General features: G+C 39.1%; 1 protein-coding gene across 8 annotated transcripts in view; it reads right to left on the reverse strand.

Moving 5' to 3' along the window:
- The window catches only part of LOC132414796 (phosphatidylcholine transfer protein), a 161,466-nt gene that overhangs the window by 87,826 nt on the left and 54,989 nt on the right, over positions 1–18,651 (reverse strand). For all 8 annotated transcript variants that reach the window (XM_059997687.1, XM_059997681.1, XM_059997680.1 and 5 more), the window contains exon 4: positions 10,372–10,489. In XM_059997687.1, the coding sequence (XP_059853670.1) occupies positions 10,372–10,489 (118 nt within the window). The remainder of the gene's footprint in view (positions 1–10,371; positions 10,490–18,651) is intronic.

The following is an 18,651-nucleotide window of genomic DNA, read 5'->3' on the forward strand; positions in this document are numbered from 1 at the left end:
TAGATGCAAAAATCCTCAACAAAATACTAGCATACAGAATCCAACAGCACATTAAAAGGATCATACACCATGATCAAGTGGGGTTTATTCCAGGAATGCAAGGATTCTTCAATATACACAAATCTATCAGTGTGATAAATCATATTAACAAATTGAAGGAGAAAAACCATATGATCATCTCAATAGATGCACAGAAAGCTTTTGACAAAATGCAACACCCATTTATGATAAAAACCCTGCAGAAAGTAGGCATAGAGGGAACTTTCCTCAACATAATAAAGGCCATATATGACAAGCCCACAGCCAACATCATCCTCAATGGTGAAAAACTGAAAGCATTTCCACTAAGATGAGGAACAAGACAAGGTTGCCCACTCTAACCACTCTTATTCAACATAGTTTTGGAAGTTTTAGCCACAGAAATCAGAGAAGAAAAGGAAATAAAAGGAATCCAAATCGGAAAAGAAGAAGTAAAGCTGTCACTGTTTGCAGATGACATGATCCTATACATAGAGAACCCTAAAGATGCTACCAGAAAACTACTAGAGCTAATCAATGAATTTGGTAAAGTAGCAGGATACAAAATTAATGCACAGAAATATCTGGCATTCCTATATACTAATGATGAAAAATCTGAAATGGAAATCAAGAAAACACTCCCATTTACCATTGCAACAAAAAGAATAAAATATCTAGGAATAAACCTACCTAAGGAGACAAAAGACCTGTATGCAGAAAATTATAAGACACTGATGAAAGAAATTAAAGATGATACAAATAGATGGAGAGATATACCATGTTCTTGGATTGGAAGAATCAACATTGTGAAAATGACTCTACTACCCAAAGCAATCTATAGATTCAATGCAATCCCTATCAAACTACCACTGGCATTTTTCACAGAACTAGAACAAAAAATTTCACAATTTGTATGGAAACACAAAAGACCCCGAATAGCCAAAGCAATCTTGAGAACGAAAAAAGGAGCTGGAGGAATCAGGCTCCCTGACTTCAGACTATACTACAAAGCTACAGTAATCAAGACAGTATGGTACTGGCACAAAAACAGAAATATAGATCAATGGAACAGGATAGAAAGCCCAGAGATAAACCCACGCACATATGGTCACCTTATCTTTGATAAAGGTGGCAGGAATGTACAGTGGAGAAAGGACAGCCTCTTCAATAAGTGGTGCTGGGAAAACTGGACAGATACATGTAAAAGTATGAGATTAGATCACTCCCTAACACCATACACAAAAATAAGCTCAAAATGGATTAAAGACCAAAATGTAAGGCCAGAAACTATCAAACTCTTAGAGGAAAACATAGGCAGAACACTCTATGACATAAATCACAGCAAGATCCTTTCTGACCCACCTCCTAGAGTAATGGAAATAAAAACAAAAATAAACAAATGGGACCTAATGAAACTTCAAAGCTTTTGCACAGCAAAGGAAACTATAAACAAGACCAAAAGACAACCCTCAGAATGGGAGAAAATATTTGCAAATGAAGCAACTGACAAAGGATTAATCTCCAGAATTTATAAGCAGCTCACGCAGCTCAATAACAGAAAAACAAACAACCCAATCCAAAAATGGGCAGAAGACCTAAATAGACATTTCTCCAAAGAAGACATACAGACTGACAACAAACACATGAAAGAATGCTCAATATCATTAATCATTAGAGAAATGCAAATCAAAACTACAATGAGATATCACCTCACACAGGTCAGAATAGCCATCATCAAAAAATCTAGAAACAATAAATGCTGGAGAGGGTGTGGAGAAAAGGGAATCCTCTTGCACTGCTGGCAGGAATGTGAATTGGTTCAGCCACTATGGAGAACAGTATGGAGGTTCCTTAAAAAACTACAAATAGAACTACCATATGACCCAGCAATCCCACTACTGGGCATATACCCTGAGAAAACCATAATTCAAAAAGAGTCATGTACCAAAATGTTCACTGCAGCTCTATTTACAATAGCCAGGACATGGAAACAACCTAAGTGCCCATCATCGGATGAATGGATAAAGAAGATTTGGCACATATATACAATGGAATATTACTCAGCCATAAAAAGAAATGAAATTGAGCTATTTGTAATGAGGTGGATAGACCTAGAGTCTGTCACACAGAGTGAAGTAAGTCAGAAAGAAAAAGACAAATACCGTATGATACACATATATATGGAATTTAAGAAGAAAAAAAAAATGTCATGAAGAACCTAGGGGTAAGACAGGAATAAAGACACAGACCTACTGGAGAAGGGACTTGAGGATATGGGGAGAGGGAAGGGTGAGCTGTGACAGGGCGAGAGAGAGTCATGGACATATACACACTAACAAACATAAGGTAGATAGCTAGTGGGAAGTAGCCGCATGGCACAGGGATATTGGCTCGGTGCTTTGTAACCGCCTAGAGGGGTGGGATAGGGAGGGTGGGAGGGCGGGAGACCCAATAGGGAAGACATATGGGAACATATGTATATGTATAACTGATTCACTTTGTTATAAAGCAGAAACTAACACACCATTGTAAAGCAATTATACCCCAATAAAGATGTTAAAAAAAAAAAGAAAAGAAACAGACAAGGAAGCAGAAAAAAAAACAAACCAAAAAAAAACCACATTCACAGAAAGATAGACAAGGTGAAAAGGCAGAGGACTATGTACCAGATGAAGGAACAAGATAAAACCCCAGAAAAACAACTAAATGAAGTGGAGATAGGAAATCTTCCAGAAAAAGAATTCAGAATAATGATAGTGAAGATGATCCAGGACCTTGGAAAAAGAATGGAGGCAAAGATCGAGAAGATGCAAGAAATGTTTAACAAAGACCTAGAAGAATTAAAGAACAAACACCTAGAAGATTTAAAGAACAAACAAACAGAGATGAACAATACAATAACTGAAATGAAAAATACTCTAGAAGGAGTCAATAGCAGAATAACTGAGGCAGAATAACAGATAAGTGACCAGGAAGACAGAATGGTGGAATTCATTGTTGTGGAACAGAATAAAGAAAAAAGAATGAAAAGAAATGAAGACAGCCTAATAACCTCTGGGACAACATTAAATGCAACAACATTACATTATAGTGGTCCCAGAAGGAGAAGAGACAGAGAAAGGACCCAAGAAAATGTATGAAAAGATTACAGTCAAAAACTTCCTTAACATGGGAAAGGAAATAGCCACCAAAGTCCAGGAAGCACAGAGTCCCAGGCAGGATAAGCCCAAGGAAAAACACGTCGAGACACATAGTAATCAAATTGACAAAAATTAAAGACAAAGAAAAATTGTTGAAAGCACCAAGGGAAAAATGACAAATAACATACAAGGGAACACCCATAAGGTTAACAGCTGATTTCTCAGCAGAAACTCTACAAGCCAGAGGGAGTGGCATGATATATTTAAAGTGATGAAAAGGAGGAACCTACAACCAAGATTACTCTACCCAGCAAGGATCACATTCACATTTGATGGAGAAATCAAAAGCTTTACAAACACGTGAAAGCTAAGAGAATTCAGCACCACCAAACAAGCTCTACCACAAACGCTAAAGGAACTTCTCTAAGAGGGAAACACAAGAGAAGAAAAGGACCTACAAAAACAAACCAATAACAATTAAGAAAATGGTAATAGGAACATACATATCGATAATTACCTTAAACGTGAATGGATTAAATGCTCCAATCAGAAGACACAGGCTTGCTGAATGGATACAAAAACAAGACCTATATATATGCTGTCTATAAGAGACCCACTTCAGACCTTGGGACACATACAGACAGAAAGTGAGGGGATGGAAAAAGATATTCCATGCAAATGGAAATCAAAAGAAAGCTGGAATAGCAATACTCATATCAGATAAAATAGACTTTAAAATAAAGAATGTTACAAGAGACAAGGAAGGACATTACATAATGATCAACGGATCAATCTAAAAGAAGATATAACAATTATAAATATATATGCACCCAACATAGGAGCACCTCAATACATAAGGCAACTGCTAACAGCTATGAAAGAGGATATCGACAGTAACACAATAATAGTGGGGGACTTTAACACCTCACTTAAACCAATGGACAGATCATCCAAACAGAAAATTAATAAGGAAAAAAACACAAGCTTTAAATGACACAATAGACCAGATAGATTTAACTGGTATTTATAGGATATTCCATACAAAAACAGAAGATTACACTTTCTTCTCAAGTGCACACGGAACATTTTCCAGGATAGATCATATCTTGGGTCACAAATCAAGCCTCAGTAAATTTAGAAATTGAAATCATATCAAGCATCTTTTCAGACCACAACACTGTGAGATTAGAAATCAATTACAGGGAAAAAAACATAAAAAAACACAAACACATGGAGGTTAAACAATACGCTACTAAATAACCAAGAGATCACTGAGGAAATCAAAGAGGAAATCAAAAAATATCTGGAAACAAATTACAACAAAAAAACGATGATCCAAAACCTATGGGATGCAGCAAGAGCAGTTCTAAGAGGGAAGTTTCTAGTAATACAAGCCTACCACAGGAAACAAGAAAAATCTCAAATGAACAATCTAACCTTACATCTAAAGGAACTTGAGAAAGAAGAACAAACAAAACCCAAAGTTAGCAGAAGGAAAGAAATCATAAAGATCAGAGCAGAAATAAATGAAATAGAAACAAAGAAAACAATAGTAAAGATCAATAAAACTAAAAGCTGGTTCTTTGAGAAGATACACGAAATTGATAAACCATTAACCAGACTCATCAGGAAAAAGAGGGAGAGGACTCAAATCAATAAAATTAGAAATGAAAAAGGAGCAGTTACAACAGACACCGCAGAAATACAAAGCATCCTAAGAGACTACTACAAGCAACTCTATGCCAATAAAATGGACAACCTGGAAGAAATGGACAAATTCTTAGAAAGTTATAACCTTCCAAGACTGAACCAGGAAGAAATAGAAAATATGAACAGACCAAACACAAGTAATGATATTGAAACTGTGATTAAAAATCTTGCAACAAACAAAAGTCCAGGACCAGATGGCTTCACAGGCAAATTCTATCAAATATTTAGAAAAGAGATAACACCTATCCTTCTCAAACTCTTACAAAATATAACAGAGGGAGGAACACTCCCACACTCATTCTAGGAGGCCACCATCACCCTGATACCAAAACCAGACAAATATATGCAAAAAGAGAAACTTACACACCAATATCACTGATGAACATAGATGCAAAAATCCTCAACAAAATTCTAGCAAACAGAATCCAACAACACATTCAAAGGATCACACACCATGGTCAAGTGGGATTTATCCCAGGGATGCAAGGATTCTTCAATATACACAAATCAATCAACTTGATACACCATATTAACAAACTGAAGAATAAAAACCATATTATCATCTCAATAGATGCAGAAAAAGCTTTTGACAAACTTCAATGCCCATTTATGATCAAAACTCTCCAGAAAGTGGGCAAAGAGCAAACTTAGCTCAACATAATAAACGCCATATACGACAAAACCCACAGCAAACATCATTTTCAATGGTGAAAAACTGAAAGCATTTCCTCTAAGATCAGGAACAAGACAAGGATGTCCACTCTCACCACTATGATTCAAGATAGTTTTGGAAGTCCTAGCCACAGCAATCAGAGAGGAAAAAGAAATAAAACGAATCCAAATCGGAAAAGAAGTAAAACTGTCACTGTTTGCAGATGACATGATACGATATGTAGAGAATCCTAAAGATGCCACCAGAAAACTACAAGAGCTAATCAATGAATTTCGTAAAGTTGCAGGATACAAAATTAATGCACAGAAGTCTCTTGCATTCCTATACACTAATGATGAAAAATGTGAAAGAGAAATTAAGGAAACACTCCCATTTATCTTTGCAACAAAAAGAATAAAATACCTAGGAATAAACCTACCTAGGAAGAAAAAAGACCTGTATGCAGGAAACTATAAGACACTGATGAAAGAAATTAAAGATGATACAAACAGATGGAGAGATATACCATGTTCTTGGATTGGAAGAATCAATATTGTGAAAATGACTATACTACCCAAAGCAATCTACAGATTCAGTGCAATCCCTATCAAATTACCAATGGCATTTTTTACAAAACTAGAACAAAAAGTCTTAAAATTTGTATGGAGAGACAAAAGACCATGAATAGCCAAAGCAGTCTTGAGGGAAAAAAACGGAGGTGGAGGAATCAGACTCCCTGACTTCAGACTACATTACAAAGCTACAGTCATCAAGATAATACGGTACTGGCAGAAAAACACAAATACAGATCAATGGAACAGTATAGAAAGCCCAGAAATAAACCCATGCACCTATAGTTACCTAATCTATGACAAAGGAGGCAAGGATATAAAATGGAGAAAAGACAGTCTCTTCAATAAGTGGTGCTGGGAAAACTGGACAGCTACATGTAAAAGAATGAAATTAGAACATTCTTTAACACCATACACAAAAATAAACTCAAAATGGATTAGAGACATAAATGTAAGACCGGACGCTATAAAACTCTTAGAGGAAAACATAGGAAGAACACTCTTTGACATAAATCACAGCAAGATCTTTTTTGATCCACCTCCTAGAGTAATGGGAATAAAAACAAAAATAAACAAATGGGTCCTAATGAAACTTAAAAGCTTTTGTACAGCAAAGGAAACTACAAACAAGACGAAAAGACAACCCTCAGAATGGGAGAAAATATTTGCAAATGAATTAATGGACATAGGATTAATCTCCAAAATATATAAACAGCTCATGCAGCTAAATATTAGAAAAACAAACAACCCAATCAAAAAAATGGGAAGAAGACCTAAATAGACATTTCTCCAAAGAAGACATACAGATGGCCAAGAAGCACATGAAAAGCTGCTCAACATCACTAATTATTAGAGAAATGCAAATCAAAACTACAATGAGGTATCACCTCACACCAGTTAGAATGGGCATCATCAGAAAATCTACAAACAACAAATGCTGGAGAGGGTGTGGAGAAAAGGGAATCCTCTTGCACTATTGGTGGGATTGTAAATTGATACAGCCACTATGGAGAACAGCATGGAGGTTCCTTAAAAAACTAAAAATAGAATTACCATATGACCCAACAATCCCACTACTGGGCATATACCCACAGAAAACCATAATTCAAAAAGACACAAGCACCTCAATGTTCACTGCAGCACTATTTACAATAGCCAGGTCATGGAAGCAACCTAAATGCCCATTGACAGGCGAATGGATACAGAAGATGTGGTACATATATACAATGGAATATTACTCAGCCATAAAAAGGAACAAAATTGGGTCATTTGTAGAGACGTGGATGGATCTAGAGACTGTCATACAGAGTGAAGTAAGTCAGAAAGAGAAAAACAAATAGCGTATGTTAATGCATATATGTGGAACCTAGAAAAATAGTACAGATGAACTGGTTTGCAGGGCAGAAATAGAGACACAGATGGAGAGAACAAATGTGTGGGCACCAAGGGGGGAAACCGATCGGGTGGGGGGGTGGTGTGATGAATTGGGAGATTGGGATTGACATGTATACACTAATATGTATAAAATGGATAAGTAGTAAGGACCTGCTGTATAAAAAAATAAATAAAATAAAATTCAAAAATTCAGAAGAAATTAAAAAAAACAAAAAGCTTTGATATGATGATCCTGTAGGGATGCTAAACCACTCACTCATAAGGCACAGAATTCTAGAAAAAGTCAGGTTTACTGCCACTGAAAGTCTGCTGCCCAGGGGCAGAGTCTAGTGGATATAAAAACAGAGTAAAAATAAAACAACCCAGCAAAAATTGTTCATCATATAGCACAAACAACACTCTCAAAAAAATGCAGTGAAATAAAATTCGGCATTAAAAAATAAATTTTCAGGTTTAAAAATCAGGGAAACCGGGCTTCCCTGGTGGTGCAGTGGTTGAGAGTCCGCCTGCCGATGCAGGGGACACGGGTTCGTGCCCCGGTCCGGGAAGATCCCACATGCTGCGGAGTGGCTAGGCCCGTGAGCCATGGCCGCTGAGCCTGCGCGTCCGGAGCCTGTGCTCCGCAACGGGAGAGGCTGCAACAGTGAGAGGCCCGCGTACTGCAAAAAAAAACAAAAAACAAAAAACAAAATCAGGGAAACCACCAGATGTCACTAGAGTAGCAAATGTTTTACTGTTGTGTCCTTATGCACACCACCCTTTAGATTTCTTGACATATTACAGGTGTCCTGGGACTGAGCGACCTAGTCTTGTGTGTTCAATTGGGAAACAAAGTTTCCAGAGAGGGCAGTGTCCTTTCTAAACAGCTAGAAAGTTGCTTAACTGTGCTAATCCTAACTTTCTTTCCTCTCTCCTATGTTGCTTTATACCACAGCTACAGGGACCAAATCTCCTTAATATCCACCATGCATATAGTGCATATAGCATCAGCTCTTGCACGGAGATAGCAAAGGAATACTATGAAGTGCACAGCCTCTGTCCGCAAGCTGTGCAGGAAGCTTCTAACTAACCGTTTAGAGAAGGCGCTACACCAAGGCTGCTGAAGGAACCAAGAGAGTCCCTTGAGGAGATACTAACTGTGGCAATGTGTTAATTAATTTAGCTTTTGAAAAAATGAAATCTATTAGAAGCAGACCATGGGGTAAAGAGCTTGCCAGCCCACTGGTACAGGAGGCTGAAGATGCCCTTGAAAGGAAGGGAAGGAGCAGACATCTGTTGCTTTGCCTGCTCAGCTTTGGCTCTCCTCTTCTTGGACCAGCATCTCATTCTCCTTTTTCTCCTTCACTATGCGGTTTAAGCAGAACTGACTCGGCGTTAATTATAGGGGTGTGATATTGAGCCAGACATGGCCAAGGTGATTAGTTTAGGGAAGGCATGTGTGGACAGAGTCTTGGCTTGCCACTCTAGCAACTTTAGGCCAAAAAGTGTTTTTTTAAAGGCTCTCATGCAGTTTACAGAAGATCTAGGAGGACCACAGTTAGGTTAGAACCTCAGGATGGCTCCAGAGAAGCCAAACTACTGCTGTCTCTGGACTGTACTCCATAGTGTGGACTGCTGATGCCAAGTACCGCACATCAGACGCTCTTCCAATGTCTACAGCACACGACTGAACAATGTCTGCTAGAGAGATGGACAGAGAACTTGTGGCTTCTCCCTTGAATAAGTGGCATCACAATTTCCCCTAGATAGGAAGGCTATTTGATAGCACTAAGTGACCCAAAACCATGATAAATGTCCCCAGGAAGTAAGTATATGATCCATATTGAGGCTATAAGAGCCAACCCTGGGACTCTGGCTGCATCAGTAGGAACGTTCCTATTCCTCTGGAGTTATGTACATGGTTAGAATGTAAGCCTGCAACCCCTGGTGGCAACTTTGCCATGACATAAGAATCTGCCTGAGAATGAGATCAACACAGAAGAAAACACAGTCAAGCTGGAGATATAAAGTATTGGATGTAGCTGACCTGGAAGCCAGACACCTATGCACTTTTCAATTCCATGAACAACAACAACAACAAAAAAAACGCTTTCTCCTTTTCTTACACTGGCATTTGTTAGTGCTTGGTTACTTGCAACTAAGATTCCGGACCACAGCAAGGGTATGTCAGGGTTTCTGTGTCCCTGGGCTAGCTGCTACGTATCTACCCCACTGTGACTTGGATGGCAGAGGCCACTCCCCATTCTAAGTGGCAGGAAGAGCCCCTATCTAATGCTTCTCATAACTCTCCCTCACTTCTAGTGAAAATCTAAGAAGTGTAGCGAGGTGGCCAGCCTAGGCCCTTGGGGCTCTGGACCCTCCTCCCACCCTAGTTCCAGATTCTGCTACCCCAGCAACTCAATAGCACCCAACTGCTCACAATTTTTTAATATTTCATGTTGTTTCATGCCTTCCTCACTTTACTCATGCTATTCCTAGACCTCAAATGCCCTTTAACCACTCACCCCCTCACCCTCTCATCTCTTCACATATAGGTATTCTTGCCATTTATAAAACTCTGATTCAACCTCTAAAACAAAGCTTGGGTACCACCTCCTCCAAGAAGCTTTCCATGACCACCTAGGTTTATGAGATGACAACAAACTTATAATAAGAACAAAGCAGCCCTCAGAGCAAATTGGAGAGTGACTCTAATAGTATGCAAGGAGCAAATCCTAAGATTAGCAAAGTCACATTTTAACCTAGAACTTTAAGACATATATGCCAAAATTAAAAATGAAACATAATATAGTAAAAATTAAACCTTTTGCTTACTGCTGGCTAGAATAAATAACATTAGATTCTACTTTCTAACTGGTTTTGTTAAATTGTAAGTGTCACTCACCTTTAACATATTGGTCCCACTGTTTTCTGTAGTCTAAGTCCATATAGACATCTGCAAGTAGATCCGGTGAGCAATCCTCCAGAAAGCCAAAGACCTTATACTCATACACTCCAGTCTGCTATAAAAACAGAACAGATAGAAACAACCTATTGATTCTCAGGTTGAGATTACACAGCATATGAAAAACAGCTGTTCATGCAGCACCATTATTGAGCACCTCCTCTTGTTCTTAGTGAAACAACAGTGAAAAAGCAGATGAGGAACCTGCTCTCATGGGTCTTATATTTGGCCTTAGGCATTGGAGGTGGTGACAGCTATATGCTATCCAGGTAATTTAAGTAGGATAAAAGAGGGTTATGTGATAAATGGTGTCTAGTTTTGGTGGGCTGGTGGTGCATCCTATATCATCGGGTGTTCAGGAAATGTCTCTATGAGGGATTTATCAGAACGGTTTCTTCTAAATATTAGAAGGATCCAGCCATGGGAAGATGAGGAAAGCCCACTTCTGGTTGGGAGGGGGCCCGATGGTTTGCCTTACTCACAGAACAGAAAGTCAGGGGGTCCAGAGAACTGTGATGGGGGAGAGTGGTAAGGGCTGAGGTCAGAGAGGTAGTAGAGGCCATGCCCAAAGGGCTTTGTAAACCAGGGTAAAGGGGTGAAAATATTTTTATAACTGCTCTGGAAAACCAACAAATAATTTTAAATACGGGAATGACTTTAAATAGGGGATGACTTTTAAAAGATGATTCTTGCTTCTTGGTAGAAAACAGATCATAAGGGAGCAAGGAGATGGGTTAGAACAACGGTCTCCAACTTTTTTGGCACTAGGGACCGGTTTCGTGGAAGACAATTTTTCCACGGACCAGGGTGGAGGATGGTTTCAGGATGATTCAAGTGCATTACATTTATTGTGTACTTTATTTCTATTATTATTACATTGCAATATTTAATGAAATAATTATATAATTCACCCTAATGCAGAATCAGTGAGAGCCATGAGCTTGTTTTCACTTGCCATTCACTGATAGGGTTTTGAAATGAGTCTGCAAGCAATTGATTTATTTTGGTCTCTGTGTAGTCAAACCTCTCTGCTAATGATAATCTGTATTTGCAGCCACTCCCCAGCGCTAGCATCACGGCCTCAGCTCCACCTCAGATCATCAGGCATTAGATTCTCATGAGAAGCACGCAACCTAGATCCCTCACGTGAGCAATGCACAGTAGGGTTTGCGCTCCTATGGGATTCTAACGCCACTGCTGATCTGACAGAAGGTGGAGCTCAGGCGGTAATGCGAGCGATGGGGAGTGGCTGTAAATACAGACGAAGCTTCGCTCGCTCACATGCCACTCACCTCCTGCTGTGCAGTGCGGTTCCTAACAGGCCACAGACCAGCACCAGTCCGTGGCCCGGGGATTGGGGACCCCTGAGTTAGAAGACCAGTGTAATGGTCCAGAAAAGAGATGATGGTGATTAGACAGGAAGGTAACAACAGTGATGGGGAGAAGTCAGTGATTTAGGGACACATTTTGGAAGTAATGTCAACAGGAATTGCTGACAGACTGGCCGTGGGGACAGAGAAAACAAAGAGTTGAGGATAATTCTTATAACACCTGCTTAAACAACCAGGTAGATGGGAGATCCATTTTCTAAGACAGAGAAAACTTGCAGAGGAGGTGATCTGTGGGCTGCAGGGTAACCAAGAGTTCTACCTTGAGCAAGTTGAGTTTGAGAGGCTTATTAAACATCCATGTAGGGGTATCATATAGGTAGCTAGCATTCAGGGTTCAGACTACTGTTTTAGATATCCATGGGGCGTAATGAAACCCAACACATTGTTTTACCAATTCCAAGACAGAATTTTTCTATAAGTGACTTTTTTTAAAGTCTTTATTGAATTTGTAACAATGCTGCTTCTGTTTTATGTTTTGGGGTTTTCGCCACAAGGTATGTGGGATCTTAGCTCCCCAACCAGGGACTGAACCCTCACCCACTGCATTGGAAGGCGAAGTCTTAACCACTGGACTGACAGGGAAGTCCCTATAAAAGACTTGTGTATAAAAGAATGAAAAGGGGGCAACACACCAGCCTCAAATCATACTAGTCCCTTTTATTCAGTAAAAGACCATATCTAGATTCCTAAGTACAAGAGATTTTCCTTGTTTTCATGTTAAGCCATATTCTGTGAGGGTTCTGGGCTGGAGTTGGTGACCCTACACGCTTCACTCTCTGTACAATGGCAGCTAACAATTCCTGAACCTCACCTTGTCTAAAGGCTCTATTGTTAAAATTAAATCAATGCCTCTTAATTTCAGTGCAAAAGCAAACAAACAAACAAAAATGAAGCTTTTATATGTATTCATATTTCCACGTGCTAACGCAATCTGATTGGCTAATCAAATATGAATGAACCCATCTTCTTAAACACCGTTCCAGGGACTTACCTGAGATCAAGGGGTAAACATGGGAAATCTTTCTAGAGATCCTGAGGCTTCAATTGTCTCCTGACTCAGGTGGCATAACCCAGGGATAAGCATAACCCAGTTTAGGAATCTCAGATGTATATGAAAGTACCTGGCAGGATATGGAAGGTAAAATTGAAACTGAATTCATAAGGATGTTTCAGTTCCAAAAGTATGTAGCTTTATACCAAGGGTTTCCAACCAGCAAATGACAAACTGGTAGGTCTGACCTCCTTATATGCTGTACCATGGATGCCCCATAGGAAAGGCAGGACTCAAGAGAAACATCTCCTTCCCTTCCTGTCCCCTCCCCTCAAGTTCACAGATGGAAAGATAGTGAGGGATTATACACACCACACATCTACACCCACACACATTTTAATGCCTTAGGAGAGGGACAATTAGCTTCTGTTCAGGAGTACTGGGTCCCCATTTTCTACACATACTAAGCAAAAGGGATAATTATGTATAGAGATAATGATCTCTCCAACTCCACATGAGTTACCTTTGGTTACCTGGATGAATTAAGACAGTTTTCTAGAACTGGTTCCCATCCCTCTGAATATAGTTTCAGCCCTAGTAACCTCAGTCTTGTACATATCACAGAAAAGAAAAACAGAAAGCTCTCTAGGAAGAGAAAAATAGAAAGATGGGATTAACCTGAATACAAAAGAATGAACTATTGGGACAACTTCCTTTAAACACTTCCTTCGTGGCAGAACTGAGAAATGCCAGAACTCCACAGGACAAAGTGCTTTGTGACACCTTTTCTAGTCTATCAATAAAAGGTTCTTTTCAGGCTGTGAGCAACCCCACCCAAATTCTTGGATCAAAGCACTTTTTCACCCCTTATTTCTTTCAAGAGAGGGTCTCAGGAAACATACTCACATTTTCATTATATCTTTTACAAAATAAAGTGAATTTTTTATAATTATAGAAATAATTCATATTCATTAAGGAAAATGAGAAAATGCCAAAAATAATAAAGAAAATTAAAATGACGTGAAATTCCATAATCCACAAGTACCCACTGGTAATATTTGACATGTTTTTTGAGTAAATAAATACTTCTACGTGTTATAAAATGGGAGTAAGATGGATAAACAACTTGTATTCCTATTTTTAACTATATTAATTTGAAACTATGGAGCAATAACAACTAATTTAATTATTGTTGTAAGTTATTTCTGTTTCCATATATTTTCACAATTATGAGCATTGCTGGAAAAATGATTCTGTATGGACAAGCTTGGTTCATAATTCTAACATTTTCACAAGGAAAGCAAATTCTTCCTTAGAGATAAATTTTAGGGTAAAGGACATTAACATTTTAATGCTCTTTTTACTTTTTCTAAACTTTAAGAAAAATTTGTACCTATTTATACTCTCACCAGTAGCAAAGAAGCATCTTCTCAGGATTAGGTACCATTGTTTGTACAAACAATTTAATAGAAAAAGGACATAAACCTTAGTTTTATTTGGGCAATGTTTCTAGTATTGACCACATAAAACTTCAGTATTTAGTCTCTTTCCAATTAGAGGTATAATTCTTGTACAATATTTGTTGCAGATATGTTTCCAAACATACTAACATTTCAATAAATGACTCCAAACAAGTTTACTGAAGAGGTTCTTGGCTTTTCCTGAAGGTCCTCCAGAAAATCACTTCTAAGAAAGGCTCATTTTTTTTTTTATCTAAAGTAAAACACACTGCATGATTTTCTAATGCTCCCTTTATAGGATATTTAATTTCCTATATTTGACATGGTAAAGGAATTATTCAATGGTAGAGAATCAGTCAATATCATGTGTAGAATATAATTCCCAGAAGAAACAGAAGATTCATTATAGCATATACTCTCTTTCTTACTAAGAGAACCCCTATGGCCATGTGCACAGCTAAAAACTTTCCTGGTCTCCTATACACGTAGAGGTTAATAGCCATAAGACACCTCCCTCTTGTTTTGAATATGTATATGATTCTGGAGCTGCAGCAGCTATTTTGTGACCAAAAGACAACAAACATGAGAAAGCAGAGTGAAAGTATTCAGAGTTTTATTAACGTCGTTGATCAGCTAAACCAATGCCAGCAACTGCTGACCTCTGAACTACTTGTTAGGTGAGAAAAACCCCTCTTTGCTTAAGTCATTGTTAATCCAGTTTTCTGTAACTTGCAGCTGAAAGCAATCCTAATTATTACAAGTAGTTCTTACTGAGAATTGTACTTGAGTTCTGTCATCCCAGAAAACAGTAGAGGTTAAGAAAATCTCCCACCCTTTGGGTTCCAGAAAACAGCTTATCACAAAAGAACCACCTTTCCCCTCATGACTTAGATGAGACTCACATACATGCCCCTTGTTTACCTGTCACAAGGCCAGACATAGAGCCTCTAAATTCCCTTTCATTGCCCTGTAAATGATTAGCTAAACTGCTTATTCCACTGATCAATTGAAACAAAATACTTGCTAACCAAGCTAGTTAAGCACCTCTCCTTCCTCCAGACCCTAAACTTTGGCCCAACCTCAGCCTGAGTCAGCATCCAGCACCTCCTGAGAACGGACTGGCCTCAGGGTAAGATATTCTCTGTTCTCTTCTCCAGTCAGGCCACCTTCATCTCACTTGCCCATACATGGCTTCTAGCCTTGCTGACTTCTCTCTATAAAAGAAAGACCTTTCTGCCTCACTTCTGAGATACTCGTGGATCTTATGGTCAAAGTATTCTCCCTTCTGCAATAACCCCCAACCCTAAGTCCAGGTTTGTTTTTTCTTTAACATTATTTTAAGTACAAAAGTAGACTGACAAAACATTACAAGCAAATATGACTATGTGTAAAACATTAAAATAGTACAGAAATACATAAGCATTACTAAAATGAATTGTCAAGGAAGAGAAGAGATAATGGACACTATTAATGGACATTAACTTGAAGCATATTTAATTTTGCACAGATATCTGAAACTTCACACACACTATCATAGAAAGTTCCACCTCCTTCCACTATGTAACTCAGAAAAAATTTATGGACCCACTATGTTCTTGGCCCTGAGAAAACAATCAGGCACAGTCTTATACTTGGTTTTTCAGCTTGGAATGTATTTCCTTTGGTGATCTGTCAGCAGTCACTGCAACAATCATGTATTATGCATTTGAAGTCTTCCATCACTCGGACCTGCTGTAAGTTCTTTCAATAACACTAGCATTTGTTTCTCTAAACACAGTGCAGTTTTCAGTTTTATATTCATTATGTCATATAATCTCAACATAGCCCTGTGGTATCAATAGGGGCATTGGTGTCATCTCCACCTTTACATGAGGAAATGAAGCTCAAAAACGCTACATTAGTTGCCTGAGTCCTACAGTTAACACTTGGGACAGCCAGAAGGAGGGTGACACCAGCCCCTTCTTCTTCCCACAGTCTTCTAATTTAGCTCTATTCTCTCTGCACATTTGCTCCAAGCCACTGTTCCAAATGACAAGCTAATAATTTCAGTAAAGACAACACAAGCTCTTAGAGCTGGAAGGGGCCTTAGACCCTTATGGAAAAGGTGACAGTGACTCGCCAAGAGTCAACTGATGACTCTTGGTGGCAAAGCATGGGTGGGAAACTGTCCCTTCCAGTCCCCAAGCCAGTGTTCCTGCACCAGACCACCCAGGCTGGACCTTCCACTGAGATGTTCCCATGAGTCCTTCAGCCTGGTGTGTTTGTCCAATAGGCCTTCAACAGCCAGAAGAGGTATTTTTTAGATGCTGCTTCTGGGGGATTGAGACAAGGAAAAAGAAAAAGGCAGGAATGGAGAAAGGATAAATATTATCACTTTCAATGAGCTAGGGCTGTGGTGTTTTTCCATATAGTATTTCAGAGTCATCTCAAAACTCCCGTGCCAGGAAATACAGCATGGTATTTATAGAATGGGCTTGGAGTCACAACCCAGGTATGGTCTAAGCTCTTCCACCTACTAGCCTTGTTTTCCTCAGCTGCAAAGTGGGTCTAATAAGAGTTTCTACCTAGGGGAATGATTATGAGGATTAAATTAGATAATCCATCTAAAGCTCTTACTGTGGTGCCCAGTATGTAATAAGTACTTAGTAAGTACTAATAAGGTAGGTGTAATAATGATCTCCTTTTTCCATATTAAAGAACTGATAATTTAGAACTGTAATGTAATGCACATTTTACAGGAACTAACATCTATGCAGCACCTGCTGTGAGCTGGGCACTGTACTTGGAGATTAATACTCATAATAACCCTATGAAATAAGCATCTCATTATCTCCATCAGTGAAGAAGCGGAAGGGGCGTGGAGGCACGCTTTAGCAATTTGCTACTGTCATAACTAATTTTTGAGATGTTCTGTTATTCTGGCTTACTAGTCTAAAAATCAAGCTGTTACACTTCTTACCAATTGTAATTCAAATGCATTTTTTAAAAATTTCAATTTTTAAATTGCATTCATAGAGTTAAAATATTTTGAGAAACATTGCTGCCAATAGTTCACTTATTTGTCCTAAGCAGAATAAATTCTGTAGCGCTAATGTGTTTACATCTGAGAAATGTCAAAAGGTCATAATGTTTGTGTTTGACATTTGCAATTCCCACACAGGAGTAATCCCACAGAGGAGTAATCCCCACTGTCCCTAAACCCTGACACTTCACCTGCAGAAAGGCATCACTCATTCTCTTCAATTATGGTGTTTTTCCACATTTACATCACTAAACTACAAGACAGCCTTGGTGAATCACATCTCTCTAATCCTATAAATGCACCCTCAAGTGTGCACTGAATTTTCTTTGCCTCTCATAGAAGAGCTCATTTCCATTCCTCAGGCCCTAGGACACCTCTCCAATCTACCACTGTGGAAACTGTCCAACTCCAGCCCTCTGTGGCAAGTAACAGGCTCACAAGGTATGAAAAGTAAGCATTTTTCACCAGCAAGAATCACTCCTAATGGCAGATGTCAAAGCTGTAGCTGCCACTGGGCAGTGTGTATGAAGAAGACTGTATGAAGAAAGACAGCTGACTAAATCAGATTCAATATTTGAGGTCTCTCCAAGAACACATGGCATGTTTAATCCTGAAGGACTGCAGATAGCTAGGTAAGATAACACTGATAGCTATTGCTTGTTGAGTACTTACTGAATACCAGGCCCTGGGCTGAGTGCGTTACAGGGGTCATCCCATTTAAGCTACGCAATGAAAATATGAGGTGTGGACCATTGGTAAACTCATTTTACAGACAACAAAACTGAGGTTTAAAGAAGTTCTGAGAAATTCCTGGAAAAGTTAAGTCTGTAGAGACAGGAAGTAGCTTGGTGATTGTCTGAGATTGGGAATGGGAACAGGGGATGACTGCAAATGGGCAGGAGGTTTCTTTGGGGGTAACACACATGTTCTAAAATTAGGCTTGGGGAAGGCTGCATGACTCCATAAATTTACTAAAAATCAGTGAACTGTACACTTAAAATGAGTAAATTTTGTGGTACTTAAATGATACCTCAAAAAAGCTATTAAAATAAAAACAAAAGGTTATGAAACCCACCCAAGGTCACACAACTAATGAAGTTCATTAGTTGTAGTGGGATAACTGAGGACATGGAAAGGAGACGTGACCCATGAACCCCCCCCCCCCCAGCAAACTGGGGGCTGGCAAATAAGCCAGAACTGCAAACAGTCCTGATTGCTTTGAGCCCCTCCCTGCCCCGCGAATAAGCCAGAGTTGTGAACAGTTCTGAATGCTTCGAGCGCCCCCCCCGCCCCGTCCCGGCAAACCGGGGGCCTGCAAAAGAAGCATTGAGTGCTTTGGGCACTGATCCATGAGAT

The sequence above is a fragment of the Delphinus delphis genome, chromosome 19 (genome assembly GCF_949987515.2).
Source record: "Delphinus delphis chromosome 19, mDelDel1.2, whole genome shotgun sequence".
Classification (NCBI taxonomy): domain Eukaryota; kingdom Metazoa; phylum Chordata; class Mammalia; order Artiodactyla; family Delphinidae; genus Delphinus; species Delphinus delphis.